Source organism: Dasypus novemcinctus, chromosome 30 (genome assembly GCF_030445035.2).
Source record: "Dasypus novemcinctus isolate mDasNov1 chromosome 30, mDasNov1.1.hap2, whole genome shotgun sequence".
NCBI classification, from domain to species: Eukaryota; Metazoa; Chordata; class Mammalia; order Cingulata; family Dasypodidae; genus Dasypus; species Dasypus novemcinctus.
This window is the reverse complement of record NC_080702.1, coordinates 26,444,754-26,462,340: the sequence shown is the minus strand read 5'-3', so window position 1 is coordinate 26,462,340 and position 17,587 is coordinate 26,444,754. Positions and strand designations below refer to the sequence as shown.

The window sequence follows — 17,587 nt, the reverse complement described above, 5'->3', positions numbered from 1 at the left end:
GAGGGGTTAGATGGGTTTGCAAAGCGGTCCTAGGCCTGCTTTAAGGAAGATGCTCAAGAAATGGCAGCAGGTGTCTCGAGATGATCACCACAGCGTCCTCGAGTCCTCATGCTGGGGACGGGTGCAAGGGGGGACGTTGAGTGTTTTTGGGGGAGTATGAGAATTCGCTGTTCAGGGAAGGCAGGGTGCCTGAGGTGTGGGCCCCGGGAGGCTGATTCTGACCCCAGCTCCCCTGTCCCGTAGGGCCGCTCCGGAGCGGATGGGGCCCGGGGGCTCCCGGGGGACACGGGGCCCAAGGTAGGTGCTGGGGCCGAGCCTGGGACGGGGCGGGGGGGTTGGCGGGCGAAGGGGTCAGCACTCAGGGGCGTCTCTCTGGACAGGGCGACCGGGGCTTCGACGGCCTGCCGGGGCTGCCTGGTGAGAAGGGCCAGAGGGTGAGTGTGTGAGCCCTCCCCTCCCCGAGCCCCCTCCCCACGTCTGTGCCCTGGCCCTGCCACCGCCGGCCGTAAGGCCCTGGTTTTCCCGTCTGCCGCCTCCTCTCGCGCCGCGTGCCTCTCCCCGGGCAGGGCTGTGCGCTAGGCTCCAGCCCGGCTTCTCCTTCTCCTCCAAGCCCCCCTCTCCTGTGCTTCTGCCCTAAGCCCCCCCTCTCCTGTGCTTCTGCCCTAAGCCCCCCCTCCCGTGCTTCTCCTCCAAGGCCCCCTCTCCTGTGCTTCTGCCCTAAGCCCCCCCTCCAATGCTTCTCTTCCAAGCCCCCCTCTCCTGTGCTTCTGCCCTAAGCCCCCCCTCCCGTGCTTCTCCTCCAAGGCCCCCTCTCCTGTGCTTCTCCTCTAAGCTCCCCCTCTCCTGTGCTTCTCCTCCAAGGACCCCCTCCCGTGCTTCTCCTCCAAGCCCCCCCTCCCGTGCTTCTCCTCTAAGTCCCCCTCTCTCCCGTGCTTCTCCCCTAAGCCCCCCCCATGCTTCTCCCCTAAGCCCCCCTCTCTCCCATGCTTCTCCCCTAAGCCCCCCTCTCCCGTGCCTCTCCTCTGAGCCCCCCTCTCTCCCGTGCTTCTCCTCTGAGCCACCCTCTCTCCCGTGCTTCTCCTCCAAGCCCCCCCAATGCTTCTCCTCTAAGCCCCCTCTCCCGTGCTTCTCCTCTGAGCCCCCCCTCCCGTGCTTCTCCTCTAAGCCCCCTCTCCCGTGCTTCTCCTCTAAGCCCCCCCTCCCGTGCTTCTCCTCTAAGCCCCCCCCTCCTGTGCTTCTCCTCTAAGCCCCCCCTCCTGTGCTTCTCCTCTAAGCCCCCCTCTCCCGTGCTTCTCCTCTGAGCCCCCCTCTCTCCTGTGCTTCTCCTCCAAGCCCCCCCAATGCTTCTCCTCTAAGCCCCCTCTCCCGTGCTTCTCCTCTGAGCCCCCCTCTCCCGTGCTTCTCCTCTGAGCCCCCCTCTCTCCCGTGCTTCTCCTCTAAGCCCCCCCCCTCCTGTGCTTCTCCTCTAAGCCCCTCCTCCCATGCTTCTCCTCCGAGCCCCCCTCTCCCGTGCTTCTCCTCCGAGCCCCCCTCTCCCGTGCCTCTCCTCTGAGCCCCCCTCTCTTTCTCACTCCAGGGTGACTTCGGCCACGTGGGGCAGCCTGGCCCCCCCGGAGAGGACGGCAAGAAGGTGGGTTCTGAAGAGAGCTGGAGACTGGTTGGGGGGCTAAGAATCCCAGAGGAGAGTTAGAGAGGAGCGGAGGGGTGGGCGGGCAGGCCTAGGGGCTGGGGGCCGCGCTGCGGGGCCAGGAGACCCCTGCGGTGCTCAGAAGCACAGTGCAGGGGGGGGCTGTTTGAGGATTAGGAGGCGAGACGGGGGGGTTGGGGTGCAGGCCGGGGGTCGGCGCCCTGGGTGACATCACATGCGCCTTCTGCCGGGCCCTGCGTCACGTTCGCGCGCTCTGAGATGAGGGAAGCTGCTTCTCTGGGGGTCGAGCCCCCCCCACTCCAAGGCATAACGCTTTCCCACAGGGAGCAGAGGGGCCGCTGGGGCCCACTGGCCAGGCCGGGGAGCCGGTGAGTATCGGGGACCCCTGGGCCCCGTGCCCGGTGCAGGGGAGGGAGGCAGGACTCGAAACCGGGCCCAGATACGAGGTGGGGTAACCCTCCTGCTTCCTTGTAGGGCCCCCGAGGACCGATTGGCCCCAGGGGCTCCCCCGGCCCCCCAGGACGCCCGGTGAGCATACGGCTCTCTCTCTGCACCCCTGCCTGTCTTTTTTTTTTTTTTTTAGATTTATTTATTTTTTTTTATTTCTCTCCCCTCTCCTCTGTTGTCTGTTCTCTGTGTCCTTTCGTCGTGTGTTCTTCTGTGTCTGCTTGCATTCTTGTCAGCAGCATGGAATCTATGTCTCTTTTTGTCGCATCATCTTGCTGTGTCAGCTGTCCGTGTGTGCAGTGCCATTCCTGGGCAGGCTGCACTTTCTTTTGCCCTGGGCGGCTCTCCTTACGGGGCTCACTCCTTGCAAGTGCGTGGGGCTCCCCTACGCGGGGGACACCCCTGCGTGGCAGGGCACTCCTTGTGCGCATCAGCACTGCCCGTGGGCCAGCTCCACACGGGTCAGGAGGCCCGGGGTTTGAACCCTGGACCTCCCATGTGGTAGGTGGACGCTCTATCAGTTCAGCCACATCTGCTTCCCACCCCTACCTGTCTTTTTCTTGCCTTTCTCTCTTCTCAGCACGTCCATTTCTGTTGCCTGGATTCCTTGCCTGCTCTCTTCTCCACCTGCCCCGGCTCATCCCTCTGTCCTGCTCTCACACACTCTCTTCCTGCAGGGTGTCACTGGAATTGATGGCGCTCCAGGGGCCAAAGGAAATGTGGTACGTGTCCTACCCTCTGACCCCTGACCCTTTCGGGCACACTGACTCCTGATCTCTCTTTTTCCCCTGGGGCTGTTCATCTCCTATTCGCTCCTGGGATGCCCCACTTCAAGTTAAGTGATACCTCGATACCGGGATCCCACCCAGTTTCACCAAACTCCCACGTTCTTTTTTTTTTAAAGATTTATTTTATTTATTTCTCCCTCCCCCTGTGTCTACTCTCTGGGTCCATTCGCTGTGTGTTCTTCTGTGTCTGCTTGCATTCTTGTCAGCGGTGCCGGGAATCTGTGTCTCTTTTGGTTGCGTCATCTTGTTGTGTCAGCTCTCCGTATGTGCGGCGCCACTCTTGGGCAGGCTGTGCTTTTTTTATGCTGGGCGGCTCTCCTTACGGGGCGCACTCCTTGTGCGTGGGGCTCCCCTACGCGGGGGACACCCCTGCGTGGCAGGGCACTCCTTGTGCGCATCAGCACTGCGCATGGGCCAGCTCCACACGGGTCAAGGAGGCCCGGGGTTTGAACCCTGGACCCCCCATGTGGTAGGCAGACGCCCTCTCCATTGAGCCACGCCCACTTCCCTGAACTCCCACTTCCTTTCCAGGGTCCTCCGGGAGAACCAGGCCCTCCAGGGCAGCAGGGCAACCCTGGGTCGCAGGTTTGCGCTCTTTCCCACTAACGAGCGGGAGGGTGGTCAGCCCAGGCCTGGCGCCATCTCCGGCCTTCCCAGCCTTGCAGCTGGCTGGCCCTTGCTGTGCCTTCCCCGACTCTCTCTCTCTCTTTTATGTCCCCAGGGAATCCCCGGTCCCCAGGGACCCATTGGAATTCCCGGGGAGAAGGTGAGTGACAGTTCCACCCCCTCTTAGCTCTCCTTTCAGCTTTGTCTCCAGGAAAATGTTTTCCCCGGGGGCCTTTACACGAACCCCCGAGACTGATGAGCTGCAACATTCCCTGAACTAGCCCCAGAGTTACAAAGTTCTCATCGCTAGGGATGGGGTGGTGGCAAGGAACAGAGACCCACAAGGCTCCTGCACATCAGAAGAGTTTGTCAGGTTCCAGGGAAACCCCGGAAGCCTGTTCTGGATAGAATAACCCAGGAAAGTCCTTTCTCGGGAGCTCTGGGGCCACCACCCCTTAGTTTCTCTGTATGTCTCTCTCCCTTCCCCCCTGGCACACATGCTCTTTTCTGCACATATCTTACTTGGTCCTCATCCCTCAACTTCTATTTCTACATGGTGCTGTGCCACCTCTTGGCCATTTCGGACCCCAGCTCCCCATGCACTTGAACTTTCTTTGACCACATCCATCCGTGTCTCTTACTTCAAAAGTCCAGGGAAGACTCTGATTGGCTGCGCTGGGCCGAGGTGCCTGCCTGTTGCTTGTTTGCAGGATATAGGTGGGTGTGGGGGGGTCGCCTTGTGCCCAGCCTAGGCCCACCCTAGGAGCTGGTAGGAGACCCTTCTAAAGAAAAAGGCATGGCTGGGAAGATCCCAAATCCCTCCATGCCTTTCACTCTGTTTTTGTTTTTGTTTCCCATCACATTTTTTGTTGCCTTTTTTAAAAAAAAGATACATAGATCACACAAAACCACTCTGTTTTTAAAAATCCCTTTTCTCAGAGGATTTCTGAGGCTCAGAGAGGGGCGGGGTTGGCTCCAGGTCACACAGCAAGTCTGGGCTGAGCTGTGGATAGATTTCCCGGCCAGGGGAAGCTGCTTCCTCTCTAACCTCGAGGTTGAGTCGAGCAGCTCCTGATGGACTTCTGGGAATCTGAGACCCCCCCCCATCCTCACTATTCATCTTCTTTCAGGGTCCCCTTGGAAATCCAGGAATTCCAGGCCTCTTGGGAGCAGATGGCCCTCCGGTGAGAACGGGGAAGGGATGGCGTGGGGATTCGGATGACAAATCTAAGTCCTTGACAACTTAGAATGTTTCTTCTCCAGGGTCACCCAGGCCCTGAGGGCCCCACGGGAGAGAAAGGAGCCCAGGTGAGTGACCCAAGGAGCGGCTGGGTGGGTGACGAGGGTTGGCAGGGAGGTCCAGGGGTCAGGGGCTGGTAAGGGGAGAGAGACGAGGGCCACCGCAAACTTGGAGGGGACAAGACTGCGCGGTACTGACCTCGTCTCCATCTCAGGGTCCAGCTGGGTCGGCAGGCCCTCCGGGCTATCCCGGGCCTCGGGGAGTGAAGGTAGGTGACATGTGGGACCCATCACTGGGTGGGCGGTTCCTCCACACTGGCTCCAGAAACCAGTTCCATCAGACACTTACGGGCTGCAGAGAGAAAGAAATCAGTTCTTCTGGGCAAGGCGTGGCTGGCTCGGGTCTCTGGTCTGAGCTACCGTACATAGAATTCTGTATATTACTTTGGAGATCCACAATCCCAGGAATGCACTGCAGTGAAGCTGCGAGCACTCGTCTCGTAACGGAGAAGAGCGAAGTCTATTATAAGCCAAACACGATTTCCCTGGAAGCATGCACGCCATATCGTAGTCAGGTCAGCACGTTGCCGTCAAGCAGAGGGTTGTGATATAACCCGAACCCAGAGCCCCACACTGTGCTAGAAGCATAGCGAGGCTGGGATAAGCCAAGAGCTACGCAGCGCTTAGATGGAGTTGCACGGGTGGCCAAGTGTACAGAGGTTGGAGTTCATTTCTGTATTGCACGTGAGTCCAATGGTAGGTTACCTGAGGTCTAAGAACAGAATTTTGGTGGTAGCCAAGATGCCGTCTAGACAAGCTCAGTTACAGTATGACCAACGCAGGAGAGTCCTGCGGCTGGCAAGACTCAGAGTTACATTGTTGCCAAGCGTAGTTACATATAGTTTCAATCTAGGTTGTCAAAGCCAAGTCCATTTACATTGACTCCAAGACCAGAGAGCAAGTGTAACCAAGTTCAGTTACATTATAGCCAAGTGAATTGGACTGTGGCTGGATACAATCAGGCTAGTGTGGAAAACACAGAGTAACATTGTATCCAAGCCCAATTCCATTGTAGCAGCTGAGCTCAGTGAGGTTGCGGCCAAGGGCAGTTTCCTGCCCAAGCCCTGGAATTTGGTAGGAGCAGCGCCCGGCTTGCGCTGAGCGGTCACCCTGTTGCCAGAGCCTGGGGCTGCCTCGTTGCCAAGTGCCGAGTCACGCTAGCCAGCGGGACGGGGGACGGTTCCTCTAGAATGAGACGGGGGCCTGGAATGCTCGTCCTCTTGCTCCTGCCAGAAGGAACTGTGTACGCTGCGTCCCTGGGAGATGGAAATCAACTGCTTGGAAATTTGGCCTTCCCTGCACGCCCCCACGCAAATGGCCTGGGGCGGCAGCCAGCGGGAAGGGAGGGGGGGTGGAAGGCCTGTTTGCACACCACATCCTCTTGCTTGGGGGAAAAGCCATTTCCTCCGGCTCTGGCTCCGGGTCCAGCATCCTCTTGGGGCTGGCCTGGCTGGTTTGGAGCAGGGGATTGGGTTGGGGGTCTTTCTTAAAATTGTAGGGGCCGCAGAATCCTTTCTCCTTCTCCAGGGCACCTCTGGCAACCGGGGCTTCCAAGGGGAGAAAGGAGAGAAGGTGAGCAGGGAGGATTTCCCTGAGGGAGGGGGGAGCCCTGGCCCGTGTCCCTCCCCCGAGGACCTGACCTCTGACCTCTGCGCTCTTTCCCGCCCAGGGAGAGGATGGCTTCCCAGGCTTCAAGGGTGACGCCGGGCTTAAAGGCGACTGGGTGAGAAGGGTCCCAGAGGAGGGTCCCTGCTGGACCTGGTTGGGGGGAGGCACTTAGGGAAGGCCGGGACTGGGTGAGCAGGGCTAAGATGTTGAAATGAGACAGGGAGCTGCACGGAGCAGGATTGCCAAGGGGCCTGACTTTCTCCTTTCTATCGCAGGGGCACCCTGGACCCCTGGGTCCCCGCGGAGAGGATGGCCCCGAAGGGCTGAAGGGGCAGGCGGGGCTGGCTGGCGACGAGGGGCCCCCGGGCTCAGCTGGGGAGAAGGTGAGAGGACCGCGGCTCAGCTTTCCATTCTGCAGCCCACAGTGTCCCCCGGCCCCTCTTGCCTTCTGCCCTCTGCCTTTCCATCTCTGGCCTCGGGAGACCCCTCGCAGCCTTGTCATCTTCCTTATGCCCCCACCCAGGCTTTGCAGAGCAATTCAATTGCCCATGATATTATTATTATTATTTTTTAAAGATTTATTTATTTATCCCCCCCTTGTGGCTTGTTCCGTTCTTTGCTGTCTCTTCTCTGTGTCCATTCACTGCACATTTTTTCCTGTATCATTTTGTCTCCCTTTGCTGGGTCATCTTTTTTTTTTTTTTTAAGATTTATTTATTTCTCTCCCCTCCTCCCATCCCAGTTGTCTGTTCTCTGTGTCTCTTTGCTGCGTCTTCTTCTTTGTCTGCTTCTGTTGTTGTCAGTGGCATGGGAATCTGTGTTTCTTTTAGTTGCGTCATCTTGCTGTGTCAGCTCTCTGTGTGTGCGGCACCACTCCTGGGCAGGCTGCACTTTCTTTTGCGCTGGGTGGCTCTCCTTACGGGGCGCATTTCTTGCGCGTGGGGCTCCCCTACGCGGGGGACACCCCTGCGTGGCAGGGCACTCCTTGCGCGCATCAGCACTGTGTTTGGGCCAGCTCCACACGGGTCAAGGAGGCCCGGGGTTTGAACCGTGGACCTCCCATGTGGTAGGTGGACGCCCTAACCACTGGGCCAAGTCCACCGCCCTGCTGGGTCATCTTGCTGCGCCAGCTCTCCACAGCACATGGGCCGTCAGCTCTCCGCGGTGCACGGGCCAGCTTTGCCTTCATAAGGAGGTAGCCCCGGGACTCGAACCCAGGGCCTCCCATATGGTAGACAGGAGCCCAATCCATTGAGCCACGGCCGCTTCCCCCTTGATCTTATTTTTAGCCCCTTGACCACCACCTGCAATAGTCATTTTCATCACCCCATTTGACAGACGAGGAAACTGAGGTTCAGAGGGGTTGAATGACCCTCCCGAGGACAGGCAAGGATTTGCACCCGCATTTTCTTGCCTCCCTCCTTGCCGACCCTCCACCAAGCCACAGCCGGCCCTGGCCTTTTCTCTTTGAGCTGCAGGCTGCAGTTTCTCGACTTTGACTCCTGATCTCCCCGCAGGGCAATCTTGGCTTGCCGGGTCTCCCAGGTTACCCAGGACGCCCAGGCCCTAAGGTAAGGAACTAGAGGCTGGGGCGGAGGGAACCCCGATTCAGAGGCTGTTTAGCACCTGCAGCGGGGAGGGCTCGGGCTGGGTTCTTTCCACCCAGTGGGCGGTTGAGAAAGTGCAAGAGGCAACAGCTCGGGGCACACATACCCCCCACTCACCCGCTGAATGACCTTGGGCGAGTCTTTGCGCTTGTTTCCTTAGAAGCAAAATGGGCATACCCGGTGGGATCTAGCTCGTCATTTTGAGAAATAAACATATTGTTGCTGCTGATGATAATAGGACTGTAGGCGCCTTCTCGTCTGGTATGGCTGAGGTTAGTTTATCCCCAAAGTCAGTTAGGGAGGTGAGTCACAAAAATGCATCGCTTGAGTTCATTATACCCTACCGTAAAATGTCATTATGCAAAAACATACATTCGTTTCCCAGTGTTTGGAGGGATGACGTGACTGATTCTGATTCTTCTTTCTGGCCTAAACCACACCCAGATGACATCACTGGTGATTTAAAGCTTCTATTTATACAGAGCAGAGCAGGAACTTAAAGTCACTTGGGAGTAAATCCACATGCAGAACCCTTCCAGAATTCCACACCTCTGCCCTCTCCAGCTGGCACAGCTGTCTTGCCCACACCTAATTTGGCTTTTTTCTTTCCTTCAGTGATTTCCTCTTCTAGCAAGGCTTTTCCACTTCACTTATTTTTTTTAAATTTATTTTATTTATTTATTTTTCTCCCCTCCCCCCCTGCCCCGGTTGTCTGTTCTCTGTGTCTATTTGCTGCATCTTCTTTGTCCGCTTCTGTTGTCAGCGGCACGGGAATCTGTGTTTCTTTTTGTTGCGTCATCTTGATGTGTCAGCTCTCCCTGTGTGCGGTGCCATTCCTGGGCAGGCTGCACTTTCTTTCGCGCTGGGCGGCTCTCCTTACGGGGCGCACTCCTTGCGCGTGGGGCTCCCCTACGCGGGGGACACCCCTGCGTGGCAGGGCACTCCTTGCGTGCATCAGCACTGCACATGGGCCAGCTCCACACGGGTCAAGGGGCCCGGGGTTTGAACCCTGGACCTCCCATGTGGTAGGCGGATGCCCTAACCGCTGGGCCAAGTCCGCTTCCCCACTTATTTTTTTTTTTTAAGATTTATTTATTTCTCCCCACCCCCTTGTTGTTTGCATTTGCTGTGTCTGTTTATTGTGTGCTAGTCTTTTTTTCGGAGGCACCGGGAACCAAACCTGGGATCTCCCGTGTGGTAGGCAGGAGCTCAATCGCTCGAGCCACCTCCGCTTACCTCATCTCACTTCGTTTTAATAGCCATCTCTCCTTTCCCTTCCGTATTTCAGTGGTTTTTGTAAAATGTCATTACGTCACGTGACTCTGATAGCAAGTGCCGCTGGCATTAGCAAGTTTGGGCATAAACTCAAGGGACAATCGCTAAGTCTATAATTCAACCCGTGGGAGCGGGAGTTCGTGGGGGGTTGAGAGAGAAGCCTCCTAGCCAGGCCAGTCAGAACGCCCCAGGCAACGAGCGGTGCATTTTTGCAGGGAGCCCGGTGTGTCGGCTAAGTGGAGATCAGGAGTAATATCCATAAATCCCGACGAGGGCAGCTGACGTCTCTTGGGCACTGATGATGTGCCAAAGGGCATTTTCTAGGCAGTATTTCATCCTCACCCGAATCTCATAAGGGAGGTATCTATTGTTGGTATCTCCAGGCTACAAGCCAGGGAGCTGAGGTTCAGAGGGGTTGAGCCACTTGTCCGGGGCCACACAGCTAGTCTAGTGGTGCATTTGGGCCTCAAACTCACGTAAAACTCTATACAACACATTTTGGGGCGCTGCTGCCCTGCATAGATAATAGTTTACCCTGTAGCTGACACTCTCCCCCAGTTCATTCAATGGGTTATGGCAGGATATATAAAGTCCAGCATCTGACCCTGCCATATGGTTGTTGGTGTGGGAAGAGTGGGGTGGGGGGGTGGAGGGGGGTATACAGGAACCTCTTTTATATATATATATTTTAAAGATTTATTTATTTCTCCCACCTCCCCCACCCCCCCCACCTTGGTTGTCTGTTCTGTGTCTATTTGCTGCATCTTCTTTGTCCGCTTCTGTTGTTGCCAGCGGCACTGGGAATCTGTGTTTCTCTTTGTTGCGTCATCTTGCTGTGTCAGCTCTCCGTGTGTGCGGCGCCATTCCTGGGCAGGCTGCACTTTCTTTCATACTGGGCAGCTCTCCTTACGGGGCACACTCCTTGCGCGTGGGGCTCCCCTATGCGGGGGACACCCCTGCGTGGCAGGGCACTCCTTGCGCGCATCAGCACTGCACATGGGCCAGCTCCACACGGGTCAAGGAGGCCCGGGGTTCGAATCCTGGACCTCCCATGTGGTAGACGGACGCCCTAACCGCTGGGCCAAGTCCGCTTCCCTACATTTTTTAATGTAATATATTTTTGTGATGTATGTATCTTCAAAAATATATAATTTACAAAAATGATGGGGTGGGGAATGGGTTATATGGGAACCTTTTCTTTTCTTCTTTGTTTTTTTCTTATGTTTTTTAATGTAACGTTCCTTGTGCTCTATTAACTTTAATTTAAAAAAAATACGAGCCATAAAAAAAAAGACTCTGTAAAATGAAAAGGCCCGGGTGAGGCTCTCGTCACAGTCTCTGGAATAAAACAGGGGCTCGGGGAAGGGTGCTCTTGATCCATAGCGGAAGTTGCCAGGCGTGGTTTGGCCGGGGACTGATTCATCGATAACAAGGGCTGACGTTAGCAAGCCCTCGCGGGTGTGTCGCCTCTTCCAAAGCACACAGGGGCCGTGGGGCCGAGGGGCGCGGGAAGAGGAGCTGGCGAGCCGCGCGACTCACTGCGCCCAGCCCGCACACCCCGTCTGGGTGGGAGGGGGTTTCAGAGTCCTGCGATATCGTCGCTCTGGTGGGGCAAGAGCCCTTCAGGGTGCTTAGGGGGGGCCCAGGCTGGAGTAAGTTCATTAAGAGGGGCTGAGTAGGCGTCCACGCAGCAGGGGGGATAAGACGAGGGAGCTGACGTCCTGGTGGGAACACGGACACCGCAGAAGTAAGCCGGCGGATAAGGCCGTTTCGGTGCAAGTCTTAACGGGGACAACGAAATGGGACCGTGTGACCGGCGGAGGGTGACCCGGACGACGGGGTGGTGGCAGACGGGCTCTCGAAGGGGTGACGAGTGAAGGAGATGGCAACGGTGGGGAGTGGCTGGCCTCGTGGAGTCCTGGGAGAAAAAGCGTCCTGGGAACGGCCGGTGCAAAGGCCCTGAGGCAGAAGCAGGATGGTGCGGCCACGGGGCAGCGAGGAGGCCGGCGTGGCGAAGAGGAGGATGGGGGGGACAGAGGGCTGCCTTGGAAGAGGCTGGGGCTGGAAGGACCGAGGAAGCTTCTGGGCGCACTGGCCTGAAAGGGTCTCCCACCTCTTCTCTTTCGTTTTCTCAACTCAGGGATCTCTCGGATTTCCTGGACCTCTGGGACCCTTGGGAGAGAAAGGGAAGCGGGTAAGTCACGATGGGAGATGCCGAAAGGGGAGGGGGGTGCAGTTCTGCGTGGCCTGGGGGGTCGTGTCCGCCTGGAAGTGCTTCTGCACGCGTGCGCCCTAGTGTGCTGGGCAGGACGCGCCCGGGGCTGCCGTGCCCGGGTCTGTGAGCGCACGTGGCCGCGGGGGGCTCGCGTCTCTCGGCGCAGAGCTGTGTCTGCTGAGCACCACCGACCTGCAGGGTGGTGGGTGTCCGTGGGGGGGGCTAGTGCGCACGTGGGAGGGGATAGGGGTAGCCGCGCGTGTACGTGAGTCTCGGCGTACCCCGAGTGCGTAGCCACGTGCTTCAGCGTCTTGTGACCGTGAGAACGGATGTCGTGGACACGAGCGCGTGTGCCGTGCTGACCCGCTCTGCGTTCTCATCTCAGTCTGTGCATTGACCTATTTACACCCCGGGTGTGCGTGCCAGCGAGCGAGTGTCACGGGACGAGCCCCAGGTTTCACCCCGAGGCGGTGGGTTGCAGTCACGTGTGCGCGGCTGCGACAGATGGGCGTCCGTGTGGGGAGACCGTGCTTGGGCCCCGGAGTTGTGATTCACTGAGTCATCGTGGGGAAGCGCACGGGGCCCAAACGATTGGGTTCCCATCTACCGGATGGAGGGTCCCGGGTTCGGTTCTGGGGGCTTCCTGGTGAAAGCGAGCCGGCCTGCCCGGCCCGGAGAGCTGGCGCCACAAAAAAGAGACATAGAGGAGAGACAGTGGGAGACAGCACACCGGGGAGACAGCAAGCGATGGGGCACCTCTCTCCCACATGGGAGGTCCCGGGACCGGTTCCCGGTGCCTCCTAGAGAGAAGTGAAAACGAGCAGACACAGGAGCACGCACAGTGAAGGGACACAGAGAGCAGACAGCGAGTGCAAGTGGCGCGTGGGGGTGGGATTTTAAAACCTGCGTCATCGGGCGCCTTGACTGTCGCGTGGCTGCGTGAGGCGGTGTCTGTGCATGTGACACGGAAAGACTTTTGGGCAGACGAGCGGCGCCCGTCTTTCTGGGCGGGCGAACGGGGTGCGTTTGTGTGTTTGTGACCTGCCTTTGCACCCTCACGCCTTCTGCCTCCCCTGCCCGATTTCCTTTTCAGGGCAAGGCGGGGCAGCCAGGGCTGGAAGGAGAGCGGGGACCCCCGGTAAGAACGTCCTGCTCAGAGCTGCCCCCTCCCTGCCAGGGCTTTGTGGGGCGGGGGGGGGGGGGGGGGGGAAGCTGCGAGAGGGGAGGGGGTGGAAAGGGTGAGCATGTGCAGGGAAGGGGCGTGGGCTGTGCTGGTCCCCCGGGGGGAGCGGACAGGGTCACAGAAGGAGGGGACCTGAGGACTCCGAAACTCCCCACTGCCTGGCTTTTTTTGTTTTTTTTTTTAAAGATTTATTTATTTCTCTCTCCCCCCCACCCCCATTGTCTGCTTGCTGTGTGTTCTTCTGTGTCTGCTTGTATTCTTGTCGATGGCACTGGGAATCTGTGTCTCTTTTTTTTTTAAAGATTTATTTTATTTCTCTCCCCTTCCCCGCCCCCTCTCTGTGTCATTTGCTGCGTGTTCTTCTGTGAAGGCTTCTATCCTTATCAGCGGCACGAGAAACTGTGTTTCTCCTTGTTGCGTCATCTTCTTGTGTCAGCTCTGTGTGCGGCACCCCCTATGCGGGGGACACCCCTGCGTGGCAGGGCACTCCTTGCGCGCATCAGCACTGCGCATGGGCCAGCTCCACACGGATCAAGGAGGCCCTGGGTTTGAACCCTGGACCTCCCATGTGGTAGGCGGACGCTCTACCTGTTGAGTCACGCCCGCTTCCCCACCTGACTCCTAATCTTTGCCTTTTCCCCATCCAGGGCTCCCGTGGAGAGAGGGGGCAGCCGGGTGCCACAGGGCAGCCAGGCCCCAAGGTACGGGGGGGTGGGGGGCCCTTCTGCCCCAGGTCCTCCCAGTCCCTCCCAGCTGAGTTTGTCCTGAGACTCCTTCCCTCTGTCGTAGGGGGACGTGGGTCAAGACGGGGCTCCTGGCGTCCCTGGAGAAAAGGTTAGTAGGTGTGTGTGATTCCCGGTGAACAGACAAGCCCAGGGGGTGGTAGACCTTAGAAAGCCGTGGACAGCGCCCGGCCTCTGAGGTCCGTGAGCCGTGCGTTCGAATCTGCCCGTCACCTTGCTGGGCGGCCGCGGGCGAGCCGCTTAACCTCTCTGTGCCCCGGCCCCCTCCTCTGTGAAGTGGGAGCCCCCAGGGGCAGTCCCCACCCCAAAAGGCTGCAGAGGCGAAGGGGGGTGATTCGCCGAGTGGCGCGTAGAGGCCTGGCCGGTTCCCGCGCTCTGGGGTAGGGTGTGGGGGCGCGGGGGTCCGGGCGGGAGGGGTTCGGTAACGTCTTGGGGTTCCATTTCAGGGCCTCCTCGGTCTGCAAGGCCTTCCTGGGTTTCCTGGCCCAAAGGGCCCCCCGGTGAGTGGGTCACCCTGATTGGGGCCAGGTGGGGGGGGGGGAGCTGGGTTGGGGGCGGCTCCCCACATCTGCCTCAACTCGCCCATGTCTTACCCCCCCAGGGTCCCCAAGGGAAGGACGGGCGATCTGGGCATCCTGGACAGAGGGGGGAGCTGGTGAGTGAGTCCGCTTGAGCCCTGAATCCCGCATCCGTCGGGCCTTCCCCTCTCGGGACACCCCCTTTTTCTTTGTCTCCCCAGGGCTTCCAAGGCCAGACAGGGCCGCCTGGACCAGCTGGTGTGGTGGGGCCTCAGGTCAGAGTGGACCCCAAGTTTGTGCCGACTAGGGGAGATGTGCTGGCACCCCCGCAGCCACCCCCATTCAACGGCGCCTTCTTCCTCTCCTAGGGGAACACTGGAGAAGCGGGGCCTCTGGGGGAGAGGGGCCCCCCGGGCCCCCCCGGACCCCCTGGCGAGCAAGGCCTCCCGGGCCTGGAGGGCAGAGAGGGGGCCAAGGTGAGAACCCCGGGATGTCTTGGTCGAACGGTCCCAGAGCCCTCTGCACGGCCCCTGTACCCCCCGAGGCTCAGAATGAGCCCTGAGCCTGGTGGGGGGGGAGCAGCATCCCAGTGAGGGGGCGACAGCCCCCCTCTGCAGCCTGACCCCCTGCCTCTGCCCCTCTGCAGGGGGAGCTGGGGCCACTGGGGCCCCTGGGGAAGGAAGGGCCCCCCGGAGCCAGGGGCTTCCCCGGCCCCCACGGACCCCCGGGCGACCAAGTGAGTAACCGCATCTCGTACCTGGGGAGGCGGAGGAGGAAGGGGAGGGGGGTGGGGGCGGCAGCTCGGGCGGGGGCAGCTGGGAGAGCCAGGGGAGGGGCGGGAGAGCCCTGGGGGGCAGGAGTCCCCGGTCTCGGTGCCCAGGGAAAGCGGCGGGGGACGGTGGGGGCGTCCCGGGGTGAGGACGGCAGGACCTCGGGGTAGCCTTGGAACGCTGTTTTTTTTTAGGTCACATATGGATACAGATTTATTGATTTTTTCTTTTTTTTTACACTTTTTAAATTAAAGTTAATAGGTCACAAAGAACATTCCAGGAAAAAACATAAAAAACATAAGAGGTTCCCATATACCCCACTCCCCTCCACCCCATCATTTTTTTTTTTTTTTAATTTCTACACTCATTTATTGGGACCCACATTTGATATGTCGTTTCGGAGTTGTTCAGAATTTAGCCATTTGATATGTGGAGATATTTTGGATGAATTTGAATTTCTGGGGGCTTTAAAAAAAAGAAAAGATTTATTTATTTATTTATTTCTCTCTCCTCCCCCCACTACCCTGGTTGTCTGTTCTCTGTGTCTATTTTGCTGCGTCTTGTTTCTTTGTCCGCTTCTGTTGTTGTCAGCGGCACCGGGAATCTGTGTCTCTTTGTTGCGTCATCTTGCTGCTTCAGCTCTTCGTGTGTGCGGCGCCATTCCTGGGCAGGCTGCACTTTCTTTCACGCTGGGCGGCTCTCCTTACGGGGCGCACTCCCTGCGTGTGGGGCTCCCCTACGTGGGGGACACCCCTGCGTGGCAGGGCACTCCTTGCGTGCATCAGCACTGCGCATGGGCCAGCTGCACACGGGTCAAGGAGGCCCGGGGTTTGAATCCTGGACCTCCCATGTGGTAGACGGACACCCTAACCGCTGGGCCAAGTCCGCCACCTAATTTACTTTTTTTAATGTTACATTAAAAAAATATGAGGTCCCCATATACCGCCCACCCCCCTCACCCCACGCCCACCAAGTGTGTCGACTGCGGTTGCACGTAGGCAGAGCTGCCCTCCACCCCATCATTTTAAAATTCTTTTAAAAATTTATTTCTCTCCCCTTCCCCCCTGTTGTCTGCTCTGTGTCCATTAGCTGTGTGTTCTTTTTTGTCCACTTGCATTGTTGTCGCTGGGAATCTGTGTCTCTTTGTTGCGTCATCTTGCTGCGTCAGCTCTCTGTGTGTGCAGCACCATTCCTGGGCAGGCTGCACTTTCCTTTACGCTGGGCGGCTCTCCTTATGGGGCGCACTCCTTGCATGTGGGGCTCCCCTACGCGGGGGACACCCCTGCGTGGCAGGGCACTCCTTGTGCACATCAGCACTGCGCATGGGCCAGCTCCATACAGGCCAAGAGGCCCTGGGTTTGAACCCTGGACTTCCTATGTGGTAGGCAGATGCTCTATCCGTTGAGCCAAATCTGCTCCCCCATCATTTTTGTAAATTGAATTTTTTTTTTGAAGATATGTACATCCCACACAAAAAAATGTTACATTAAAATAATGGTGAGTTGTCTCCTCCTCCAGGGACCCACTGGCTTGAAGGGTGACAAGGGCCCCCCAGGGCCCACCGGGGCCAACGTAAGTGTAGCCCCGTCGGCTGGGTGGGAGGCACTTGGGGTCTCTGGGAAGCTGGGTGGTGTCAAGACCAAGTCTGCCCTCTTGGGGACAGTCCCAGCTCTGCCACTTGCTATTGCTCCGTGAGCCTCAGTTTCCCGGGCTGTAAAATAGCCGTGACGAGGACAATCTGTGGGGCACGGATTATTGTGACCCTCGTTGAGATACTGCACCTGCCAAATACTTCCCTGAGTGGGGGGCGACCCCTTCTTCTCCTGGAGCTTCCATCCTAGGAGGGGAGGTAAAGGGGTCATGAGTGTGAAAGAGGCGAGAGAGGAAGGGCTCTCCCCTGCTCCTCGGGGAAATGGGCATCTGAGCTGAGCGCTGCAGGTGGAGAGGGAGGAGCCGGGGGACACCTAGGAGAAGAGTGGCACGGGCACGGGCACGGGGGGGCCAGCATCTGCAAAGGCCCCGGGGCTCGCCTGCGCCTGCCGAGTGCGAGAAACGGTGAGGAGACCCATAAGGAGTGAGCGAGGGAGAGAGCGGGAGGAGGTGAGCACAGGGAGGCGAGGGGGCCAGCTCACGCGGCGCCCGGGGGCCCAGGTGAGGACTCGGCTCTCCTCTGAAGTAGGTGGGAGCCACCGAGGGCTCTAAGCAGAGGGACGCGCCCGGCCGCAGGCGCTCACGGGCGCCCTCTGGCTGCGGCGGGGAGGAGACGCGCTGATGACCATTGACCCTCCGTGAACGAGGGTGACCGCTGTGGCTATTCCTGACCCTTCGCCCCGTTTCCAGGGTTCCCCCGGCGAGCGGGGCCCTTTGGGCCCAACAGGAGGCATCGGGCTCCCCGGCCAGAGCGGAGGCCAGGGACCCGTCGGCCCCGCAGGCGAGAAGGGGGCCCCGGTAAGTGCCGTGCCTGCCTCACTCTCCGGGCCCCCCCACATACCCCAGACCTGGCTCCTGCCCTGACCCCTGACACCCCCCCTTTCAACCCCCCCCCAACAGGGTGAACGTGGCTCTCCCGGCCCCACTGGCAAAGATGGGGTCTTAGGGCCCCTGGGGCTCCCGGGACCCGCGGGGGCTGCCGGGCCCTCCGGCGAGGACGGGGACAAGGTGAGGGGTTTTGGGGGGACACAGGGACCGGGGGGAGGGTGTGGGGAAAGGAGGGGGTCCTCCATCGTTCTGTTTCCCCTGCAGGGGGAAGTGGGCACCCCCGGCCACAAGGGGAGCAGAGGCGATAAGGGGGATGCGGTGAGTCAGGGGGCCCCCGGGAAAGGGGGGGTCCCCAGGCGAGGAGGCCAGGGAACTGGAGAAGGGGAAGGGGGAGCCGTGGAG

The 17,587-nt window shown here is 59.1% G+C and overlaps 1 protein-coding gene across 1 annotated transcript in view; it reads left to right on the top strand.

Annotated features, from left to right (window-relative positions):
* Window positions 1-17,587, top strand: part of COL5A3 (collagen type V alpha 3 chain) — a 50,524-nt gene that overhangs the window by 14,392 nt on the left and 18,545 nt on the right. The window contains 28 exon segments of the mRNA XM_058290551.2: window positions 244-297; window positions 381-434; window positions 1,577-1,630; window positions 1,972-2,016; window positions 2,123-2,176; window positions 2,773-2,817; window positions 3,415-3,468; window positions 3,605-3,649; window positions 4,620-4,673; window positions 4,753-4,797; window positions 4,944-4,997; window positions 6,316-6,360; window positions 6,458-6,511; window positions 6,672-6,779; window positions 7,914-7,967; window positions 11,419-11,472; window positions 12,587-12,631; window positions 13,324-13,377; window positions 13,466-13,510; window positions 13,866-13,919; window positions 14,021-14,074; window positions 14,159-14,212; window positions 14,306-14,413; window positions 14,584-14,673; window positions 16,226-16,279; window positions 17,048-17,155; window positions 17,258-17,365; window positions 17,450-17,503. Coding sequence (XP_058146534.1) covers window positions 244-297; window positions 381-434; window positions 1,577-1,630; window positions 1,972-2,016; window positions 2,123-2,176; window positions 2,773-2,817; window positions 3,415-3,468; window positions 3,605-3,649; window positions 4,620-4,673; window positions 4,753-4,797; window positions 4,944-4,997; window positions 6,316-6,360; window positions 6,458-6,511; window positions 6,672-6,779; window positions 7,914-7,967; window positions 11,419-11,472; window positions 12,587-12,631; window positions 13,324-13,377; window positions 13,466-13,510; window positions 13,866-13,919; window positions 14,021-14,074; window positions 14,159-14,212; window positions 14,306-14,413; window positions 14,584-14,673; window positions 16,226-16,279; window positions 17,048-17,155; window positions 17,258-17,365; window positions 17,450-17,503 — 1,701 coding nt within the window.